The sequence below is a fragment of the Phascolarctos cinereus genome, unplaced genomic scaffold (genome assembly GCF_003287225.1).
Source record: "Phascolarctos cinereus isolate Bilbo 61053 unplaced genomic scaffold, phaCin_HiC Scaffold_2;HRSCAF=192, whole genome shotgun sequence".
In the NCBI taxonomy this organism is placed as follows: domain Eukaryota; kingdom Metazoa; phylum Chordata; class Mammalia; order Diprotodontia; family Phascolarctidae; genus Phascolarctos; species Phascolarctos cinereus.
This window is the reverse complement of record NW_027555625.1, coordinates 309,988,646-310,007,316: the sequence shown is the minus strand read 5'-3', so window position 1 is coordinate 310,007,316 and position 18,671 is coordinate 309,988,646. Positions and strand designations below refer to the sequence as shown.

Below are 18,671 nucleotides of genomic sequence, written 5' to 3'. Positions count from 1 at the left end.
CCTGATGATGCCTGTGTTTGTATAAGGGCTCTGCATGGAACTGGAAATATGTTCCTCATCACCAAATGGGAGAAGCCTTAGGGGAATTGGGGAAAGAAGGCAGCCTGACAGAGGCAGCATCTGCTTTGGCAGAGGGGAGGAATCACAAAAGACCATCTCCCAGAGCACACAAGTTAAGATGCCAGGCCAAAGAGTCTTTCTTTACAAGTCTGGGGTGGCCTATTCTGTCTGACTCAATGCGAAGACAGAAACAAGTGAAATGATTGGTTGAGAGAACTGGGTATGTATAAGCCTGGAGAAGTAAGGAATCAAAGGTCAAAGAATAGGATCAAAGAATTCAGAACTGAAAGGAGCCTTAAAGATACTTCAGGACAAAGATTTTCTAATCATTTTTGTTTCACTGACCCCTTTGGCAATCTGATGATGCCTAAGGGCCCAGTTTTTTTTTAAATGCATAAAATAAAATGCTTAGGATCACAAAAGAAATCAATTATGTTGAAATACAGTTTTCAAAATTTAAAAAAAAAATTCAGAGTCCAGGTTAAGTACTCCAAATTAAACCAAACCCCTTATTTTACAGCTGAGAAACTGGCGCGGAGATATGAAGTGACCTGGAAGTAAGGGGACAGGCACAGATAGTTAAGTGGCAGATCTGGGGTTCCAGTTTAACTCTTGTAACTCCAAGTTCAGCACTCAGAGTAGCACCACCATTCCTCTTATTATTCTGTGGAATTCCAGATACCAGAACTAGGACCAAAAGGTAGAGGTTACAGACAAGTTACTAGGTCAATATAAGGAAGCACTTTCTCATAGTCAGAGCTGACAGTGTTCTAAGGTAGCAAAGAGACACTGTCACTAGATGTATTTAAAAAAAGGCTAGTTGACTGCCTTACAATAATATCATAGTCGGGATGTTGAATTCTTGGCAATGAAGGATCTGTTGGGAAGCTTCTAATGCTCAAGATTTTATGCCTCTGAAATCATGGTATAGGTAATAGAAAGAGGGGCTTTAGAGTCAGCCCTCCCCTCCCCTCTCTTCCTCCTTCTACTCCTCCTTGTCGTCTTCTTCTTCTTCTTCTTCTTCTTCTTCTTCTTCTTCTCCTCCTCCTCTCTCTCTCTGTCTCTCATCTCTGCCTCTCTCTTTCTCTCTCTGTCCTTTCTCCATCTCTCTCCCCTTTCTCCCCTTCCCCCCTTTTCATAGTTGATGTCTCCAAACCCATATTATCTTTCATCTTTCTACCTTTCCAGGATCCCCAGGAACCCTGTGCCCCATCTTACCCTAGTGTTTAATGGTCTCTTCTCAGCTCTCCCTCCTCTTTCTTTCCCTTGCTTCCTATGGGCCTGTGAGATATCGTGGTTCCCTATCCCTGATGAGGCTCCAACAGAGAGGTGTTATTTAAAACCCAGCAGTGCCTTTGCCTTGTGCAAAGGCATCATCAATCATGCCAGGAAAAGAAAGCAGCGGCTCATGTGGGCTCAATTAGGAGCACAGTAGTGGGCAATGGTAGGAGAGGACCTGGAAGGGAGCATGCAGCTGTGCATTTTTCAAGGGAAGAAGCTTGACACATGAAGCATCTCCTGAAGAAAACATAGTTCTCAGGCCATGGGAAGGAGGTGTGGCTTCAATCAAGCCTCCTCTACTAGAATGCCACCCCACCCTCCCCAAACTGAGTGTAATTGTTTTGGTTAGGTTTTAGTTATTTTAATCAACATTGGGTTATGTGGTGGGAAGATCCTTCCTTCCTCCTTTCCTCCCTTCCTTCCTTTCATTTGTCTTTCCTTCCTTCCTGTTTTCCTCTTCATTTTTCTTTCCTTTTTGCTTTCTTTTCCTCATTTCTTTTCCTCTTTCATGTTTTCTTCTCAATTATTTCTTTTTATGTCTTCCTTCTCTTTCTCTCCCTTCTCTTTTTCCGTCTCTCCCTCTCTCCCTCTCTTTAATTTTCCTTTTATACCTTTCCTTATGCAAAACCCATTTGGGGAAGGAACAAAGGAGAGCCGCACCAGTTGGTGGTGACATTCATGGTCCTCCCCTCATGCACACCCCTCAAATGACAGCTAATAAAAAGAAAACAACAGCTAAGGCTGATGCCATCACACCTCAGGCTGTGTGGTCTCATCAGATCTTACCCAAGGTCAGTGTTGAGAGCAGGGACCTCCAAGAGAAAACATCAGGCCTTGAACCAGTTTATCACTCAAGAGATGGTGCTGTTCCCTTTCAGTCATCCATGAAATGTGACCTCTTTATAAAGCAGAGGAGGTAATGTGGCTGGAGGCCTAGGACTTCGGGTTGGTATGTCTGCTGAGGCTGGCCAGCTGGTAGTTGTTGCAGGCTTCCTTTCCAGTGGGAATTAGATCCAGTGGCCACCTCGCCACCAGGTCCCATAGCTACTGGAGTTCTGCCCGTTATCTGAGGTTGTCCCTTGAACAGCTGCATCTCTGCCAAGGGCAAAGCTATGATCTGTCTGTATATGCTAGAAGTAGTAAAACACTTGAAGGCCTCTGGAATTGAGAGCAGTGTGAATTTGAAGTACTGTTATTGTATGTAATGTTACCTTTCTTGTGTTTTGGAAACTGGTTTCTCTTTTCTGAAAACTTACAGACTTAAATTCATGGGTATTGGTCTGACCTCCTTACTGCTGTAGAAGAAATATCTCAGAAAAAGCCAGGAGTTATCAAGAATATGTAGTGTCCTGATGAGCCTCTGTAAGAGAGGATGGAAAGCCTTCAAGTCACACAAAGAGGAAGTCATCGAAACATTGTTCTTCTCAGTGAAAAGTCCTATTTACCTCCTTGCCAGGGCTGGACAAAGGGGTGTTGGATGGCATGCTGAAGAGTAGGCAGGAGTTGTTTAGAAATGATGTTTAAAAAAAGATCCTAATAAAATAGTTGTTGTTTTAACATAAAGGTATAGATAACAACAAAAAAGAGGAGATAGGGTGGCTCACAGGACTCAATAAAGGGTGAGAGTCAATTCAAATCCATTTGTTTCAATTATTTCATCAGCAACTTGGATGAAAGCATAAGTAGTACGCTCATGAAATTTGCAGATGCTGAGAGACACAGTTTGTTAAATGACTAAATCAGAAAGGCTACTATGAGGCAAGCACTTTGTAACCCTTAAAATGCTACATAAGCATGAGTTGTTGTTAGTTTATCCAAATGTGTCTTGGAAAACCAGAGCAATAGAACAAGTTTAATAAGATGAAACAATTTAAATTCCAATGTGTCTGTACTTTTTTTTTAATCATATAAGGACAGAATGGAAAAGGCATAACAAGGCAACTATTCATATGAAAGAGATCTGGGAGTGGTCATGGTTTACAAATCCAATTGGCAGTCAAAAAGATAATGATGCATGAAGAGAAGAGTGGTATCTAGAATGAGATATATTATTATCCCATTATTTTCTATCTTGTTCAGACCACATCTAGAATATAATATTTCATTCTGGGCACCATATTTTATGAATGATGCTAACAAACTGGAATGTGTCCAGATGAAGGATGGAAAAATCATTCCATATGAAGATGAGTTGAAGAAACTGGGGGTGTTCAGATGGAAGAAGAGAATACTTAGAGTGGTTATGATTGCTATTTCAAGAACTATCATGTGGAAGAGGTATTATCCTGAAATAATTGATACAACAGAGAAAGGAGAAACAGAGATGGCCATACATTTGCTGCCACTTGGCAGGCCAGATGGGAAGATAAGGCAGCTGTCACTCCCACTTTTTCCATCCAGAGACATAGCATTTCTTGCCTCACTCACAGGGGAAAGTAGGGTAGAAGAGAGGTGGGGGGAAAAAAGGAGAGAGAGAGAGAGAAAGAGAGAGAGAGAGAGAGAGAGAGAGAGAGAGAGAGAGAGAGAGAGAGAGAGAGAGAGAGAGAGAACGCTTTTATCTATTCAAGCCTTTTGAATATGCTCTCAGTTCTAGCTCTGAAGCCATTGAAAAGGTTCTCCATCACCATGTAGAAAACTGACTAGGAATAGTCACAGAATACTTGTGTATCCTCTTCCCAGAATACTCATGTGTCCTCTGAATTGAGACAAGTAAGGGGATGCCCCTCTATCATAGCCTTTCAGAAGCAGGCTCACTAAATTTCTCTGTATGTTGATACCAAGCAGAACATTCTTTTCACGCACCAAAGACTGTGCCCTTATTGGCCAGTTCACCCCACACTTTCCACAAAAAGTTTGGGCTGTATTTTTTAGGCATGGGAAGTCACTAAATATAGTAAATTTATATATTTTAATTAATAAAATAATAATAATAATAAAATTACATATAACTTTTTTTCCTGAGTAAATCAAAACCTTTTGATTTTATTAAAGGTTAGGTCTTATCAGTTTTCTGCTCAATAAACTCCAGTAGCTTCCTATTACGTCTAGAATTCTATAGTTTGGCATTTAGAACCCTTTACAACCTGGCCATAACCTTCCTTTCCAGCCATATTACAGTGTTCCACTTCATCCACCATATGGTCTAGTCAAACTGGTTTTCTTGTTGTTCCTCATCTGTGGTATTCCATGTCTTTGCCCTGACTGTCCTCAGTACTTGAAATGCTTCCCCTCCCCTTCATCACCATAGTTTCCTGCAAGGCTCAAGTGAAACATGTCCTTTTTTATCTGAAGGCTTTCTTGATCTCATCAGCTCATATCTGCCCTGCCCCACCTCTCCAGTTACTTAGTGTCTATTTTGCATTTCCTTATATCTGTACATATGATTTCTTTGCTCCTGTAGTATAAACACTAATTCTTTCATCTCTTTATATCCCCAGCACTAGTACATGGTAGAAGATTAAGAAATGTTCACTGATTGATTGATTGATTGCTTACTTCCCACAATAAAATACAATTTGGTATTGAGATGAGGCCAGTGAAACAGAAAAGGAAAGCCAGACCATTCATTGGATTTAGGATCTGAGGATCTGATAACGTATAACCTATGTGACCTTGAGTCAATTTCTTCTCACCTTTCTGAATCTCAGTTTGCTTATCTGTAAAATGAGGGGGCTAGGTCAGATGACCTATAAAGTACCTTTCAGCTCTAAATATATTATCCAAATGATCTCTAAGGTCACCTCTCTATCTGATTTGTGACTTGATAACATTTTCCAGTAGTGGGTTTTTCCCCCATTGGATTGCTCAACCAGACATGAATAAACCATCTTGTTGGTTGGTTAGGCTTGCTTCTGCATGATGCAGTGCATCTAGTAGGTAGCGGAAAAAGAGTACGGGAATGGGAGGACCCTAAGCATTATGTAGCATTACAGCTCTGACGTCGGCTCTGTGCCCAAGGTGGTGTAGCGTCTCATTGCCGCTGTCCTATGCTGCCCTAGGAGACATAGTAACTTACTACTGACAGGATCTATTTGTGCAATGCCTCTGCCTTTGAAAAGGTGCCCACATGGGAGTTTCCAGGCCATTGGCTGCTTTCTCCCTTCTGAACATATCCATGTATCAAATACAGACAGGTCCAAACTCCTACGGAAACAATTAGGGTGTTTTGGCACTAAGGAATTTCAGGATCCTTTGATGTGTGCTTGAGAAAAAAATTTTTTTTTTTTGCTTTTAAAATCCCAGATCAATGTTTGGCATTTCAAAACTCCAGTGATTTGGCCAGACCTTCTCCTCAGTGAAACCCTCAAGGCCACAGGTGATGATTGTCACTCACTTGGCGTTGTTACCAGTGACTTCTCCCTCCCTCCAAGCACTATCTTTCTTTTGGGGTTTGGATCTCTTCCACCTTTAGCCCATTGACAAAAAAAAAATCACCTCCTTCTCTTTCTACTACCATTACCTTACAAACAATTATAGAATATCTCCATAAAATAGAGTCTTTAGACTTAGTCCAATCCAACCATCTCACCCCACAGAGGAATAATCTGAATCTCATAAAGATGACATAGCCTGTGAGTGGTAGAGCCAGTATTAGAATCCAGGTTGCCCAATTCCTAGTCTGTTCTTCCTTCCCTTCTGCTATACAGATTCTCAAATATCTTCCTCAGTTTCCCTGGATTTCAGAAAGCGAACATTTGTTGGATGGCATGCATCTCTAATTCTATAGACCTTACACATTTTCCCGTTACTTCTATTCCTCTCTTGAGTCTAACTCAGCTAGCAAGCTAATCAGATAGCCTTTTTAGCCAGTGTTTATGGAAGCATCAAGTTCACTGTAATCTCCCCAATCCCACCTCCCAATAATTGGAAAGCCATTGGTGGAGTTGAGAAAGAGATGAGTCAAACTTCTAAGTTTTGTGATCTGTCTCCTGCTCTTCTGCCAAAAGAAATAATCATACATCTGGCTGTTCACAATGTGCTTTGGGAACTACACTTGTAGCTTAGACCAAAGATATCATGGTATGTTGGAAAGATCACTAGACTTAGAAGCAGAAAACCTGAGTTCAAATTCTGATACTATGTGACTATGGGCAAGTAATTTCACCACTCTGAAGTTTTTTCTTTATCAGTAACTTGGAGAATAATACTAATTATATTATATACTTCACAGAGTTACCATGCAAAGTGTCCTTTGTAACTACCCCCACCCTTCTGTAGGTAAGGGTGGTTGTAGGGGTCCACATGTGTGATTGGACTGGTGTGTAGAACTCCTGATGAGAAAATAACTTCTGACAATTCATACCAACTTATTCTTATTCTTAGAGAGTTCAGATTATTCTTAGAGAGTTGCAGGGGAGGGGGGGCACAGAGAGGTAAAATTACTTGTCCAGGATAATACCCAGTACATGTCAGAGTGGGACTTGAACTCAGATCTCCCTGAGAGACCCTTAGCCATTATTCCATACTGTCTTCTCATATGCCTTAAAATACTCTATAAATGTGAATTATTACTATTATTATTAACAACAACAAAATGAAAATCAGATCCTCCTGTTCACAGGAACAAAAAGGACAAAAGATTTCCAACTTCATTCAGTCAGGAGGGTGACCTCTCAATAAAACCCAGGTCTAGTACAGAATGTTGTTATGTTTGTCCAAAGGCTGTTGCAGCATTTACAGAGTGGGTACAATGTGATTATTAAAGAAAGTTATGCAGATAAAAATGGAACAGGGTTAGACTATGTTAGTATAAAAGAATGTTATGTTTCAGAGTTAATTTCATAAAGAGAATCAACAGACCAATATGGCAATATGTTATTTTAGCTGTAGTGTCTAAAGAAACTTGAATATACTTTTGATAAATCCAATGAAGCAGGCCGATATGATTGGGAATTTTCCATTGAAAAAATGAAATCTTGTCTAGTACTATCATCAATCTGAGTCTTTACGGATGTAGGTGTTTTTTCCACTGATAGAGATTATGTCTACCTTCTCAGCTTGTGTGCTTCCTACAGATTCATTGAAACGAAGTTAAAAGGAACCTCAAAATTCATCTCCTCCAACCCTCTCACTTTCAAGATGAGGAAATATATCCAAAGAGGTTGTTACTAGCCTAGGGTTGCTTAGGTGTTAAACATCACAGGAAAGATTTGAACCCATGGCCCCTGACTTCAGCGAGAGGGTTTTTTTTTCCACAATACTGCCCCTCTCCCTCGTCAGTTTTCCAGAGAGGAGCTCCCTAGTACAGTAAGGGCCTTGCTATGAATTTTGTCACTATTTTATGGATATAAGTTCATTTAGGTGGCTGGCAGTGCAGTGGCTAGACCGCTGGACCTGGAGTCAAGATGAACCGAGTTCAAATTCTGCCTAAGACACTTACTAGCTATGTGACCCTGGTCAAGTCACTTTATCTCTGTCTTCCTCAGTTTCCTCATCTGTTCAATGGCGATAATAATAACACCTACTTCTCAGGCTATCTGCGGATAAAATTAGATTATATTTGTAAAATGCTTTTCAATCCTTAAACTGCTATATAAATGCGAGCTGCTCTCATCATCATGATCATTAATCATTAGCCATTTGTTATCCTTGTTCTCACTATGTAAACAGGCCACTTCTTTTCCTAGTCATCCATCATCTTGACAATATATTTAATTCAATTCAGTAAACATTTATCACATGCCTGCCATGTCCAAGGCACTGTTCTAGGTAATAGGGATACAAAGACACAGATGAAACAGTCCTTGTCTTCAAGGAGCTTACAAGAGGAGGGAGAAAGCCCTGTAGCAAATTGAGACAGCAGGGAATGCTTCCTAATGGTAACATTAAATGGTAGCATACAGATAGTTTTGGATGCCCTGTAGTTATGATTCTTCTCTTATGTCCCATGTGTGGTATGCTGGAAACAGCACCAGACTTGGGAGTCAGAGAACCTCAGTCAGAGCCCTCCTTCTGATGCTCACTAACTGTGTCAGCTTGGGAACATCCTTAAATTGCCTGTCTCACCACTGACACTCTCTGCGTGACTGTGGACAAGTAACTTAACCTCTTTGGGACACTTGTTTCTTCATCTGTAAAAGAGGGATTCCACTGGATGGACTTAATTTCTTTCCAGCTCCAAATTTATAATCATATTATCCATGATTTGCAGCCATACACCATAACTGGGGAAATTTTAGTATCGTTTTTATTGAATATTAAAAAAAGAAATATCCTAATGAAAATTTTCTGTCGTTTTCCACTCTCTGTTCACTCCCCTCTCCTTATCTGCTTCTGTGTAACCTGTATAGTTCCCCTCTATGATATATCTTATCTAATTCAGAAACTCTTAACCATTTTGTGTAGAGGTGTGTGTGTGTGTGTGTGTGTGTGTGTGTGTTATGTGTGTGTGTTTGTGTTTGATGGACTTTGATAGTCTGATAGAATTCCTCAGAATCATATTTTTAAATCAATAAAATAAAATGTATAGGATTATAAAGGAAATTAATTATATTGAAAGATAGTTATTAAAATTTTTTAAAAAATAAGTTCTGGGAACCCAGGTTAAAATTTCTGATTTAGCCTAAGAGGCCATTCTAAGTATGACAGGAGAGTTAGCTCCCAGTATGTCCCAGTCATATTAGCTCTATCTGACACCTGAGGGCAGTCTTCACTCCATTCCCCACCCCAGCCTCCTGTTGGGACCCACTCCCTTCCCTTGTGGAAGAAGCCCCAGCTGGTAGATCCACAGCCCTAGGATATGAGGTAGAAAAGAAAGAGGACTAACCACATGCAACTGGAATCCTGGAGGAATTAGACAACAGCATCTAATGACCCAAACCAGAGCTAAGCCAATGAACTGGGACCCTGGTCTCATTAAAAGGGTCCCAAAGTCACTTAGGGCACAGCTGCCCAGCAAAGAGAATGGGGCAGCATCTCCTAGCAGTAATGTCAAGGGGATTGAGTCAGGAAGACCTTTCAGGATTCTTCCCAGGAGACCTCTTAGATCTTTGGCTCCAAGAGTCCCCAGAGGTGTTATGCATTGTCCCTGGGAACCCCCAGCAGCCCTAATGCCAAGCAGCAGGGAAAGGAGCCAAAAGGGAAGAGTAGAAAAAAAAAGATTAGGAGAAGAAAAAAGAGAGGAGGGAGAGATAGAAAAAAGAAGGAAAGGATGCATAGAGTAGGGTATTATAAAGAGAATAATGGTAACAATAGCTAACACATCTATAATAATATATTTCTATAAAGCTTTAATTTTACAATATACTTCTGTAAGAACTTGGTACAATAGAGAAAATATTAGTCACCATTTTACTTTGGAGGAAACTGAGACTCAGAAAGATGATGTAACTTTATGTGATAGTGGAAGAAACAGTATTTGGACCCTTGTACTATAGGATCACAGATTTACTGCTGGAAGGGACTTCAGAGACTCTCTAGTTTAGCCTCCTGATTTTACAGAAGAGATAACTGAGGCCCTGAGTGGTTGAGGGACTTGCCCAAGATCACCCAGATAGTGTCAGTGTGATATTTGAACTAAAACTTTCCACTGTATCATGCTGTACTATCTAGTGTTCCCCCGTGAACCCCATTATGTCATTACTAAATGTATATTTTCTATGATTTTGGACTCCAAGTTGTCTAACCCTAACATTTATGTCACCAACTCATCTCCTTCAAGACCACTTGAGAATAAAACAAGCTATTTACTTATTATGTCCATATTTTTTATACCTTTTTTAATGCTTCATGGCACTTTGAAGTTACTGTCTCACTTGATCCTTTGAGGCAGGTAGGACAAAGAGTATGGTCCCCATTTCACAAATGAGGAAACTGAGTCCCAGAAATGGAATAGAATTGAGTTATCCAAGATCACAGATGTATTTAATGACAGAGCCAAGACTAGAACCTTAATTTCCCGAGTGTCTGCAGAACTCACAGCACCACACAGATGCTTCTATTCAAGGCGAGTGTCAGATACATCTATACTCACTTCCACTTCCTTTTTCTTACCTTCAACAAATTCTCCTCTGTCTGTTCCTTTTAGTCTGGGTCTAGTGTCACTGTTACCTGCACTGAGGGCAAGTGGAACAAACAGGTGTCATGTGAACCTGTGGACTGTGGCATCCCTGACCAGTATCATGTCTACCCAGCCACCTTCTCCTGTCTTGAAGGTACCACATTTGGCAAGAAATGCTCCTTCCAGTGCCGTCTCCCAGCTCAGCTAAAAGGTACTGTATGTTTACTATGACTACTAACTTTAGACTAGAGGAAGCACTAAAGAAGCTTTGAAAAGAAAAAGAAAGGGAAACACACACACACACACACACACACACACACACACACACACACACATACACACACGTATATATGTATATATATGTGTGTATATATGTATATATACATATATATATAAATATCCCTTTATATGTACACCCTCATATTTCATTTATGTTTACTTATAACTAAAAACTTGATAGTGGTGGGTGATAACCAAGGTTTTCTTTACACTGGAGGCTAATTTGCTGCTGATCTCTCTTAGCTAACTGCATTTATTTATTTAATGCAGTGTTCCTGGGTGCCAAGGTAAAAGGCAAAAACAAAAACAAAAAAACAAAAAGAAAACGTTGAAGGGACTGACAAGGATATTGGTCCCTTGAGATTCCTATGAATTCTGCCAGGGGGGCAATGTGGGGAAAAGAATAAAATAGAATCCAAACTGGAGCATCCACTTACTACTACGTGACCTTGGGAAATTCACTTCCCCTCTTCAGGGCCTCAGGTTACTTCTCTATAAAGTAAGTGTGTTAAATGAGATTTCTGCCTACTGCCTTCCCTGCTTTCTTTAAGTCTCAGCTAAAATCTCACTTTCTACAGGAAGTCTTTCCAATCCCCCTTAATTCTAGTGCCTTTCCTCCATTGATGTCAAATTTATCCTGTATATAGCCCTATTTGTTTATATGTCTATTTATTTCAGGGTTACCCTGTACATAATGTTTTGCATATTATCTCCCCCGTTACACTAAGAGCTCCTTGAGAGCCAGGGCTGTTTGTTTTTTTTTCTGTGTAGCCTCACCACTTAGCACAGGCTCTGGCATATAGTAGGTACTTAATAAATGTTTATTGATTGGCTGAATAGCTTAACTAGATGACCAGTAAGATCCCTTGCAGTTCTAGCAGCCTACAATCTCCATATGGTGTAATGTTCTTTGCACCAGGATTCCTTCCAGTTCTACCATTCTATATGCTAAGGTTCCTGCCCCCCCTGATATCCTGTGCCTCTGTTTTTACTGATGCAATTGTCCTAGATGAAGAAATGAGTGAGAAGTACATGTGAGGAGATTGCCATCTGACAGAAAAAAAAAATCAGAGCCTGTTTTTGACTCTGGCCAGTAACATAGAACTGTTCTCAGATTAACCTAGGCATGAATCCCTCTCCGTCTTGAAGGATTCTTACTTTTTCTATTAGGGCATGCAGGAGGGTGTGTGGTTAGTTAGCAGTAATCCACAAACAGTGCTAGGACTAGTTGTAAGCCTACCTGGAAAACATTCAGGGTTTTGATAATGTATTTAATCATATCTATTATCAACTAAAACCCAGAAGCACTGTGGTTATCCCATGCCAAGTTAATTTGGTTCAGTTCAGAACAATTCAATTTACTTTACTTCAACTCAATTCATGAATTATAACTGTAAGAGTGTATAGGGAAGGTATGATGGATTATTTTAAAGGTAACAAGGAAAAAGACCAAGAAATGGAATAAAAAGACTCTTATCCTGAACTTTCAGGGGTATGAGTTCAGAGTGATGCCAGCAACAATTACTGTACCACAAAGCCAAAGGGATATCCCCCTTCAGCATCCATGCCCATTGTGAGGATGGTCTATAGGTGAAGGACATTTGCTTTATTCCCTTCAAGTGAGTTAAAAGTGTATGAGGCCAGGACATTTAGCAGTAGGCATAGTAAAAGGTGGGTCTATAAAGGAGATTGGTTCAGGTTGGTAAACTTTAGGGGTCACTCCTAGAAAGTGGCTTCCATATTCCTGTATATGGAGAGCCAAGGACTGACCAACCTTTAGTCTAACCCACAAAATGCTGGCTGGGACTAATCTGGCCTGCTGGGGTCGTTATCGACCTTGGGCCTGAAGTCATTCTCCTCCACCATCATTGCTGTCAGGTTGGGAATTGGAAGAGGAAAATAAAAATGGGCAAAGCAGTGAATGAGCAATCAGAAGACTTCATATTAAATGGAAGAAAATTGTGGATGACTCCAGGGTGAAAAGGGACTGATTCTGAATCTTTAGTTGGTATTTCCTCTTCTTCTCTAGCCTTGGTCTGAGGAAAACGAGGAGGACATCATTTTTCTAACCTGCAAGTACGTTAGAGTGGAAAGAGCATAGAACACCTAGGTTTAGGTCTCAATTCTGACTCTTACCACAAAGGTGATTTTGGGCAAGTAATTAAACCTCAGTTCCTTCATCTTTAAAATGAGGAGGTTGGTCTAGATAGCCTATGAGGGTCCCTCAGCTCTAAATCAATGGCCCTTTGATGATAGAACTCCCTAAGGTCTCTTCTAACTCTAATTTCTATAATTCAACTCATTTCAATATAACTGAAAAGTTATTCTCTTATAATGCCAGGAACTGATTTAAGTGCCTAGTCTGAAATAGCTAAAGAGAGAGTAACAACTTGGAGGTACTGGTGAGGCCTGGAAACCATTGGAAGTGCTAAAACCACCAACAGGCATCCCCTCTAATCCTCTCTACTCATCTGAGCTCCCTAAGACATGAGATGTATTAATAACTTCAGATGGAAATCACACTCCTCATCTCAATCAGAGGCCCCTGGGGATGGAAGCTGTATAAATTAGCATTGATTATTAGCATTTTTATTTTGGTTAATAATAATTTCTAATCAGAATGATTTGCACCCACCTGGCTGTATCTTGCTCTATCAGCCCTCTATATCCCCGTGTTCCCTTCCTGTATACTGTCTCTCAAGGGAGTTTCAGAGGCCCCCACAATGAAAAGAGGTCCCCGTGAGAATGATCACCTTGATCATTTATGTTAATTGCTCATATCCTTTCCCCTTAATAATCACACATGGATGCCAGTGGGAGGATTCACCCGTTTGGACTGATTGTTGTCTTGAAACATACTGATTGTCAGTCCCACCTGGTGCTCTATCTTCAAAACCTAGGGAAAGAGACCTGCCTGGACCAGTTAGAGTTGAGGGCAGGAAAGTTTGTTCTCACTAAGATTTGGTGACTCAGGTGACCCTTCTTCCATTAGAACTTCGGGGATGGGAGAGTGTGAAAGGAGCTCCTAGCTCCAAGCTTTCTTTGTGTTTCTATTTTTCTTCAAAATGCTCCTTAAGGTGGCAGTCATCATGGTCTAAATTTAAGCTTCCTCCCTTTGCAATAACTACATAAATGTGTCTATATGCCCTCTTTCATAGGAAGCTTATATCTCCTCTTTTCTTGCACTTGTTTTTTCCTCTACTTGGGCCTTGGGACAGGCACAGCTTTCTTGAGCATTGTACTTATCTATGGGAAGCAAGAACTGCATACCCTATTTCCAGAATGGGCTCTCCCCAGCTATGTAAGAAAGTCCAGGGTTCAGTTCTGTCTTTTTTTCTAGTTATCAAGTCTAGTATGTTGTTACTTCAGATACCTTGCCTGGTTGCTCAGATCTTCTCCTAAAACTCAGAAATTTCACATATTCAACTTTAGAGATCACCTAATCCACCCTCTCATTTCCCAGAGGAAGAAAATGAGAGGACAAGTAAGTAACCTAAGGTCATAAAGCCAGTGAAAGTCACAGGTGGGATTTGAACCCAAGTCTTCTGACTCTAGAGCCAGGATTGTTTCCACTATAGCATACTGCTTTCTTTGCTCCTGAATCCCCAGCTCAAGAGTCTTCTGTACCATGTAGTTTCCTTTAATGAATTATATTCATGTGACACGATTTTAGAAAATTCTTTAACTCAGTGAAGATGCTCTTTTCATTATAACTTGCAGAAACATGTGATAGGAATCCACTCTTATCAACCATGCCTGAATCTTCACCCCTTTCCTTCCAGGCCAATGACTTCATGTTCCTCATACTGACGTCTCCTCCCCTTCCCACCTTGGGTCTCCTAACATAAGAGAGCCATCTGTCTTCTCAGGGTAAAGAGACATTATTTATTTGCCAGAGTCAGAAGAGCACTGGCCTGGGAGTCAGGAGGCCAAGCTGTCAGTACCAAGTCTGCTACTGTGTGGCCTTGGGCCAGTCACTCTTCCCTTTCCATAGCCCTTCCTGTCCTCATCTTCTTTCTTTGCAAAATGAGGGGGTTGGGCTAGTCTCTTAGGCTTCTTCTGGAACTAACCGTCTACATTATTATGTTCTATGTTTTAGGGTCCTTTCTGGCTTTTACATCCTAAGATTCTTGTTTTAGGGCAGGATAAAAGGGTGTTCACTGTTACTTTATATAGCTTTAAGGTTTGCACAGTGTTTTGAAGCTCTGTAAGCTCCTGACCTTGCAGGGATGTTTGTATAAATCAATACCTTTTCAGTCATATCAAGTGGGTGAAGATCACAAATCCCTCCCCTTAGATGGGAAGTTGGTGAAATCATACCTCACCAAAGGACATCAATTTAAGATGCCACTTTGAAATCTGGGTCATGGGAGGACTTCCTTTGAAGAGGGAACTATGCAGATGCACCTTTTTTGGGTCTTTTGTTATATTTGAGAGAGACAGCTTGGTATGATGTCAAGAGCATTGACTTTAGAATGAGCAGACTTGGGTTCAAATCCTCATTCTGCCACTTACCAGTTGTGTGATCTTAGACAAGACATTTCACTTCTCTGGGCCTTGGTTTCCTCTTCTGAAAAACAGAGGTAATAAAATTTGCCCTGCTTGCTTCAAAGGATCATCGCTCAAATGAGATCACTGATAACAAAATACCTTGTAAACCTTAACATATATATAGAAATGACAACTATTATTACTTTGCAGATGATCTCACCAGTTTCTCCCTCTGTCCCAGTCTCTATCTTTGTCTCTGACTCTGTCTCAGTCTTTGTTTCTGTCTCTCCCTGTCTTCACCTCTTCCTCTCTTTGTCTCTCAATCTCTCTGTGTGTGTCTCTCTCTGTCTGTTTCTCTGTCTCTCTTTTTCTCTCAGCAGACTTTGTAGACTTGATCATGGGTGTCCATTAGTTCTATTCCCTTTAGACACATAAAACTTTGTACAATTCAACCATCAAGATGAAATTGGATTTGCCCCCACTTTTACCAGGAGGGCCCAATTTTGGTGAACAATTGACATACTTTTTGGAATTTCAAGTGAGGAACATAGTTTCTTTTTAACTCTTTGATATCCCTGGAGACTGGGGATGAGCTCTTGGAATACCATCAACATAAAAGACAATTCTTTCTATGAGGCCTTGATTTCTTCTACTTTTGTTCTCTTCAGTGTTTCCCTGGCCTAGCAACCACGAGGAGTTCAAATGTGTTTCTTAACATACAATAACCAATCTGAAGCTTTCCCCCCCTCATCGTCTTGTTTTTGCTAATTCCCAAATAACTCTCTTCCTTTATTCTGTTCCCTCTTACAGATCCTTCTTTACCCTCTCCCACATCTGCCTTCCTTTTCAGTCTGCTTGCTTCCTTGATTTCCAGTGTTCTATTAAGTCTGCTGAATGTCTGCTATGTGTCTATTTGCCAACTGATACCCCAGCAATCTGCTTTTCTTTTAATGTTCATGCATAAATTTGACTCTTCGCTTCTGTGATAGCACCAGCAATCCTTCAGTCATAGTGTTGGGAGCTCTTTTCTTTCCTGATATATCTATTCCTTGGTGGATTTGGACCTAAACTTGAAACTTGCTTTTGCTACTCTCTAATTGTGTGGGCTTGGGTGAGTCACCTAGTCTAAGGCACTTTCCAGGCTAAAATAATAATTCCAAACTATTCCTTTTTGTCATTAGGGATCTCCACTGTGCTCCTGTAAAACTTAGGCCAATGGTATAAACTTGGATTCTTTACTCATGAGGGGAAAAAAAAATGCCAGACCTCTCCCTCAAACTCACTAATAGGTCCTAACCCCAGAAGCATTCTTGTTATGCTCCCTTCCAAGTCCTGCCTGGGCCATGGGGCTACTGGGCAGTAGCCTGACCTATGGCCTAGACTCAATGTCTCTACATAATAGAATGTCTGGCTCCACTACCTCCAGTGGTTTCCAGACAATGGTACTAAGTGAACATCACTAGGTAATGAAGTAAGAGAAAAGGAAGTGATTGGAGCATGTAGTCCCTGATGCCCAGGAAGCCTCACCACTTTGCAGGAAGCTGAATGAATCACCCTCTCACTCCTGCTGGCTCATCTATTTGTTGACGTCAAACTGTCCAGAGTTTGTAATATAACAGTTCATCAACACAGAAGCATCTGCTGTGTTTGTAGACACTGGCCTTTACTTCACTCACTGGATGAATCATACAAGACAAGGAAGAGGAGAAAGAGGAGGGAAAGGAGGCAAGTACTAAAGAGGAGCACCTTGCTAATTTGATAAATGTACCAAGGAATGAGAGAAAGGGACAGTACAGCTTAATGGGAAGGAAGGAAGATATGAGATATTCTGTGTTGCCAGTGACAAGAAGGATGTTGAGAAATGTGAATTGTTTCTCCTCTATTGTCTCAGGGAAGATCTGACCAAGCTGCTTCACTATAATATATCATCTGACATCAATATATCATCTGCATCACCATAATATATCATCTGATGACATCACTGTGTTTTATTTTCATTTGCAAAACCCAAGCAGACCAGCTCACTAATGATGGTCAGCACAACTATCAGGACAGGCATGGGCTATATTGGGAAGTGTCATTCATGTGAGTCCATCAGCAAGGTTTAGCCCAACACTGGAATTTGAAAAGCATGATTTTGAGCAACTCAACTTGAGGACTACAAAGCCTCTGAGATTTCCTTAGAAGCCCAGGCAAGCTAGCCAACATCTCCATTCTTTTAGATGGAACCATAGAAGTAGAGAGAGAAGAGTAAACCAGTCTTGTGTCATGAGCATACCACTATGAGATTTGTCAGTAGGTCCTGCTTTCAGGGGAGGCTACCTGTTCTCATTTGGACCAATCACTTCCCCTCTCTCCTCTTGGACTGAGGTTTCTTATATTTAAAATGAGGTTTGGTAATAGATGACCCTCCAGGTCCACTGAATAGTATAGCAGGATTCTTTGACCTGAGAGTCAGGGGACATGGGTTTCTACTGTAGCCATGATTCTGGCAGGTTGCTTCTCTATGGGATTTTAAGTAAACCATTCCATTTTTATAGACATCAGTTTTCTCTATGAGATATAGCTTATAGACTCAATGGTTCCTAAAGTCATTTCTATCTTTAGAATTCCATATTCTATTATCTATTAATAGAATATTAATATAATAGACATATTCTATGTTCTTTATAGTCTTAACATACTATGTCTCTGCATTCTATATTCTAAGGCAAATTCTAACCTGAAAAAAAGTTCCAATTTTACATAATTCATGTTGTTAATAAAGGTAGTATAGTTCTACTCTGCCATTGATTTCTAATGTTAATCCTAAATACATCTTCCCAACAGGAAACAATAGCTTCCTGACATGTATGGAAGATGGGTTGTGGTCCTTCCCGGAGGCACTTTGTGAACTGATGTGCCTGGCCCCTCCCATTGTGCCCAATGCTGATCTCCAGACTGCTCGGTGCCGAGAGGACAAGCACAAAGTGGGCTCCTTTTGCAAGTACAAGTGCAAACCAGGGTATCACGTGCCTGGCTCCTCTAGGAAGTCAAAGAAGTAAGTGAAGTTGAAAATGTAAGCAGGGCACGTGGAGGAAGGCAAGTTGGTCAATGGGCATCTGAATCTATTATTGTCTGTTAGATGACTACATTATCATAGCATCACAAAGAATCCATTATTCCATGTTGTTCTATTGTGGCTTCTAGAGGATAATCAATGCATCAATCAACAGTTATTTACTGAGTACCTATTATGGTAGCAAGCCCTGTGCTACTATGGGAGCACCAAATACAACATCCCTAAAAAATGGTCATCCAGCCTCTATTTAAACACCTCCAGAATCAGAGAGCTCACAACCTCCCAATATAATTAACTCCATTGGTTGGAAAGAATATAGCTCCCACCTGTTGGTTCTAGTTCTTCTCTCTGGAATTACACAAAATAAATCTCATTCTTTTCCCACATGTCATGCCTTCACATTTTAAAATCACTATCTTTCTGGAATTCAGTTTCCTCACATATAAAATGGGGGGATTGGACTAGATTTTTTTTTCCTGAGGTTCCTTTGAACTTTAAAAT

The 18,671-nt window shown here is 40.6% G+C and overlaps 1 protein-coding gene across 1 annotated transcript in view; it reads left to right on the top strand.

The window, feature by feature from the left end:
* The window catches only part of PAPPA (pappalysin 1), a 283,134-nt gene that overhangs the window by 215,125 nt on the left and 49,338 nt on the right, over positions 1 to 18,671 (top strand). The window contains exons 15-16 of the mRNA XM_020990609.2: positions 10,367 to 10,550; positions 17,939 to 18,149. Coding sequence (XP_020846268.1) covers positions 10,367 to 10,550; positions 17,939 to 18,149 — 395 coding nt within the window. The remainder of the gene's footprint in view (positions 1 to 10,366; positions 10,551 to 17,938; positions 18,150 to 18,671) is intronic.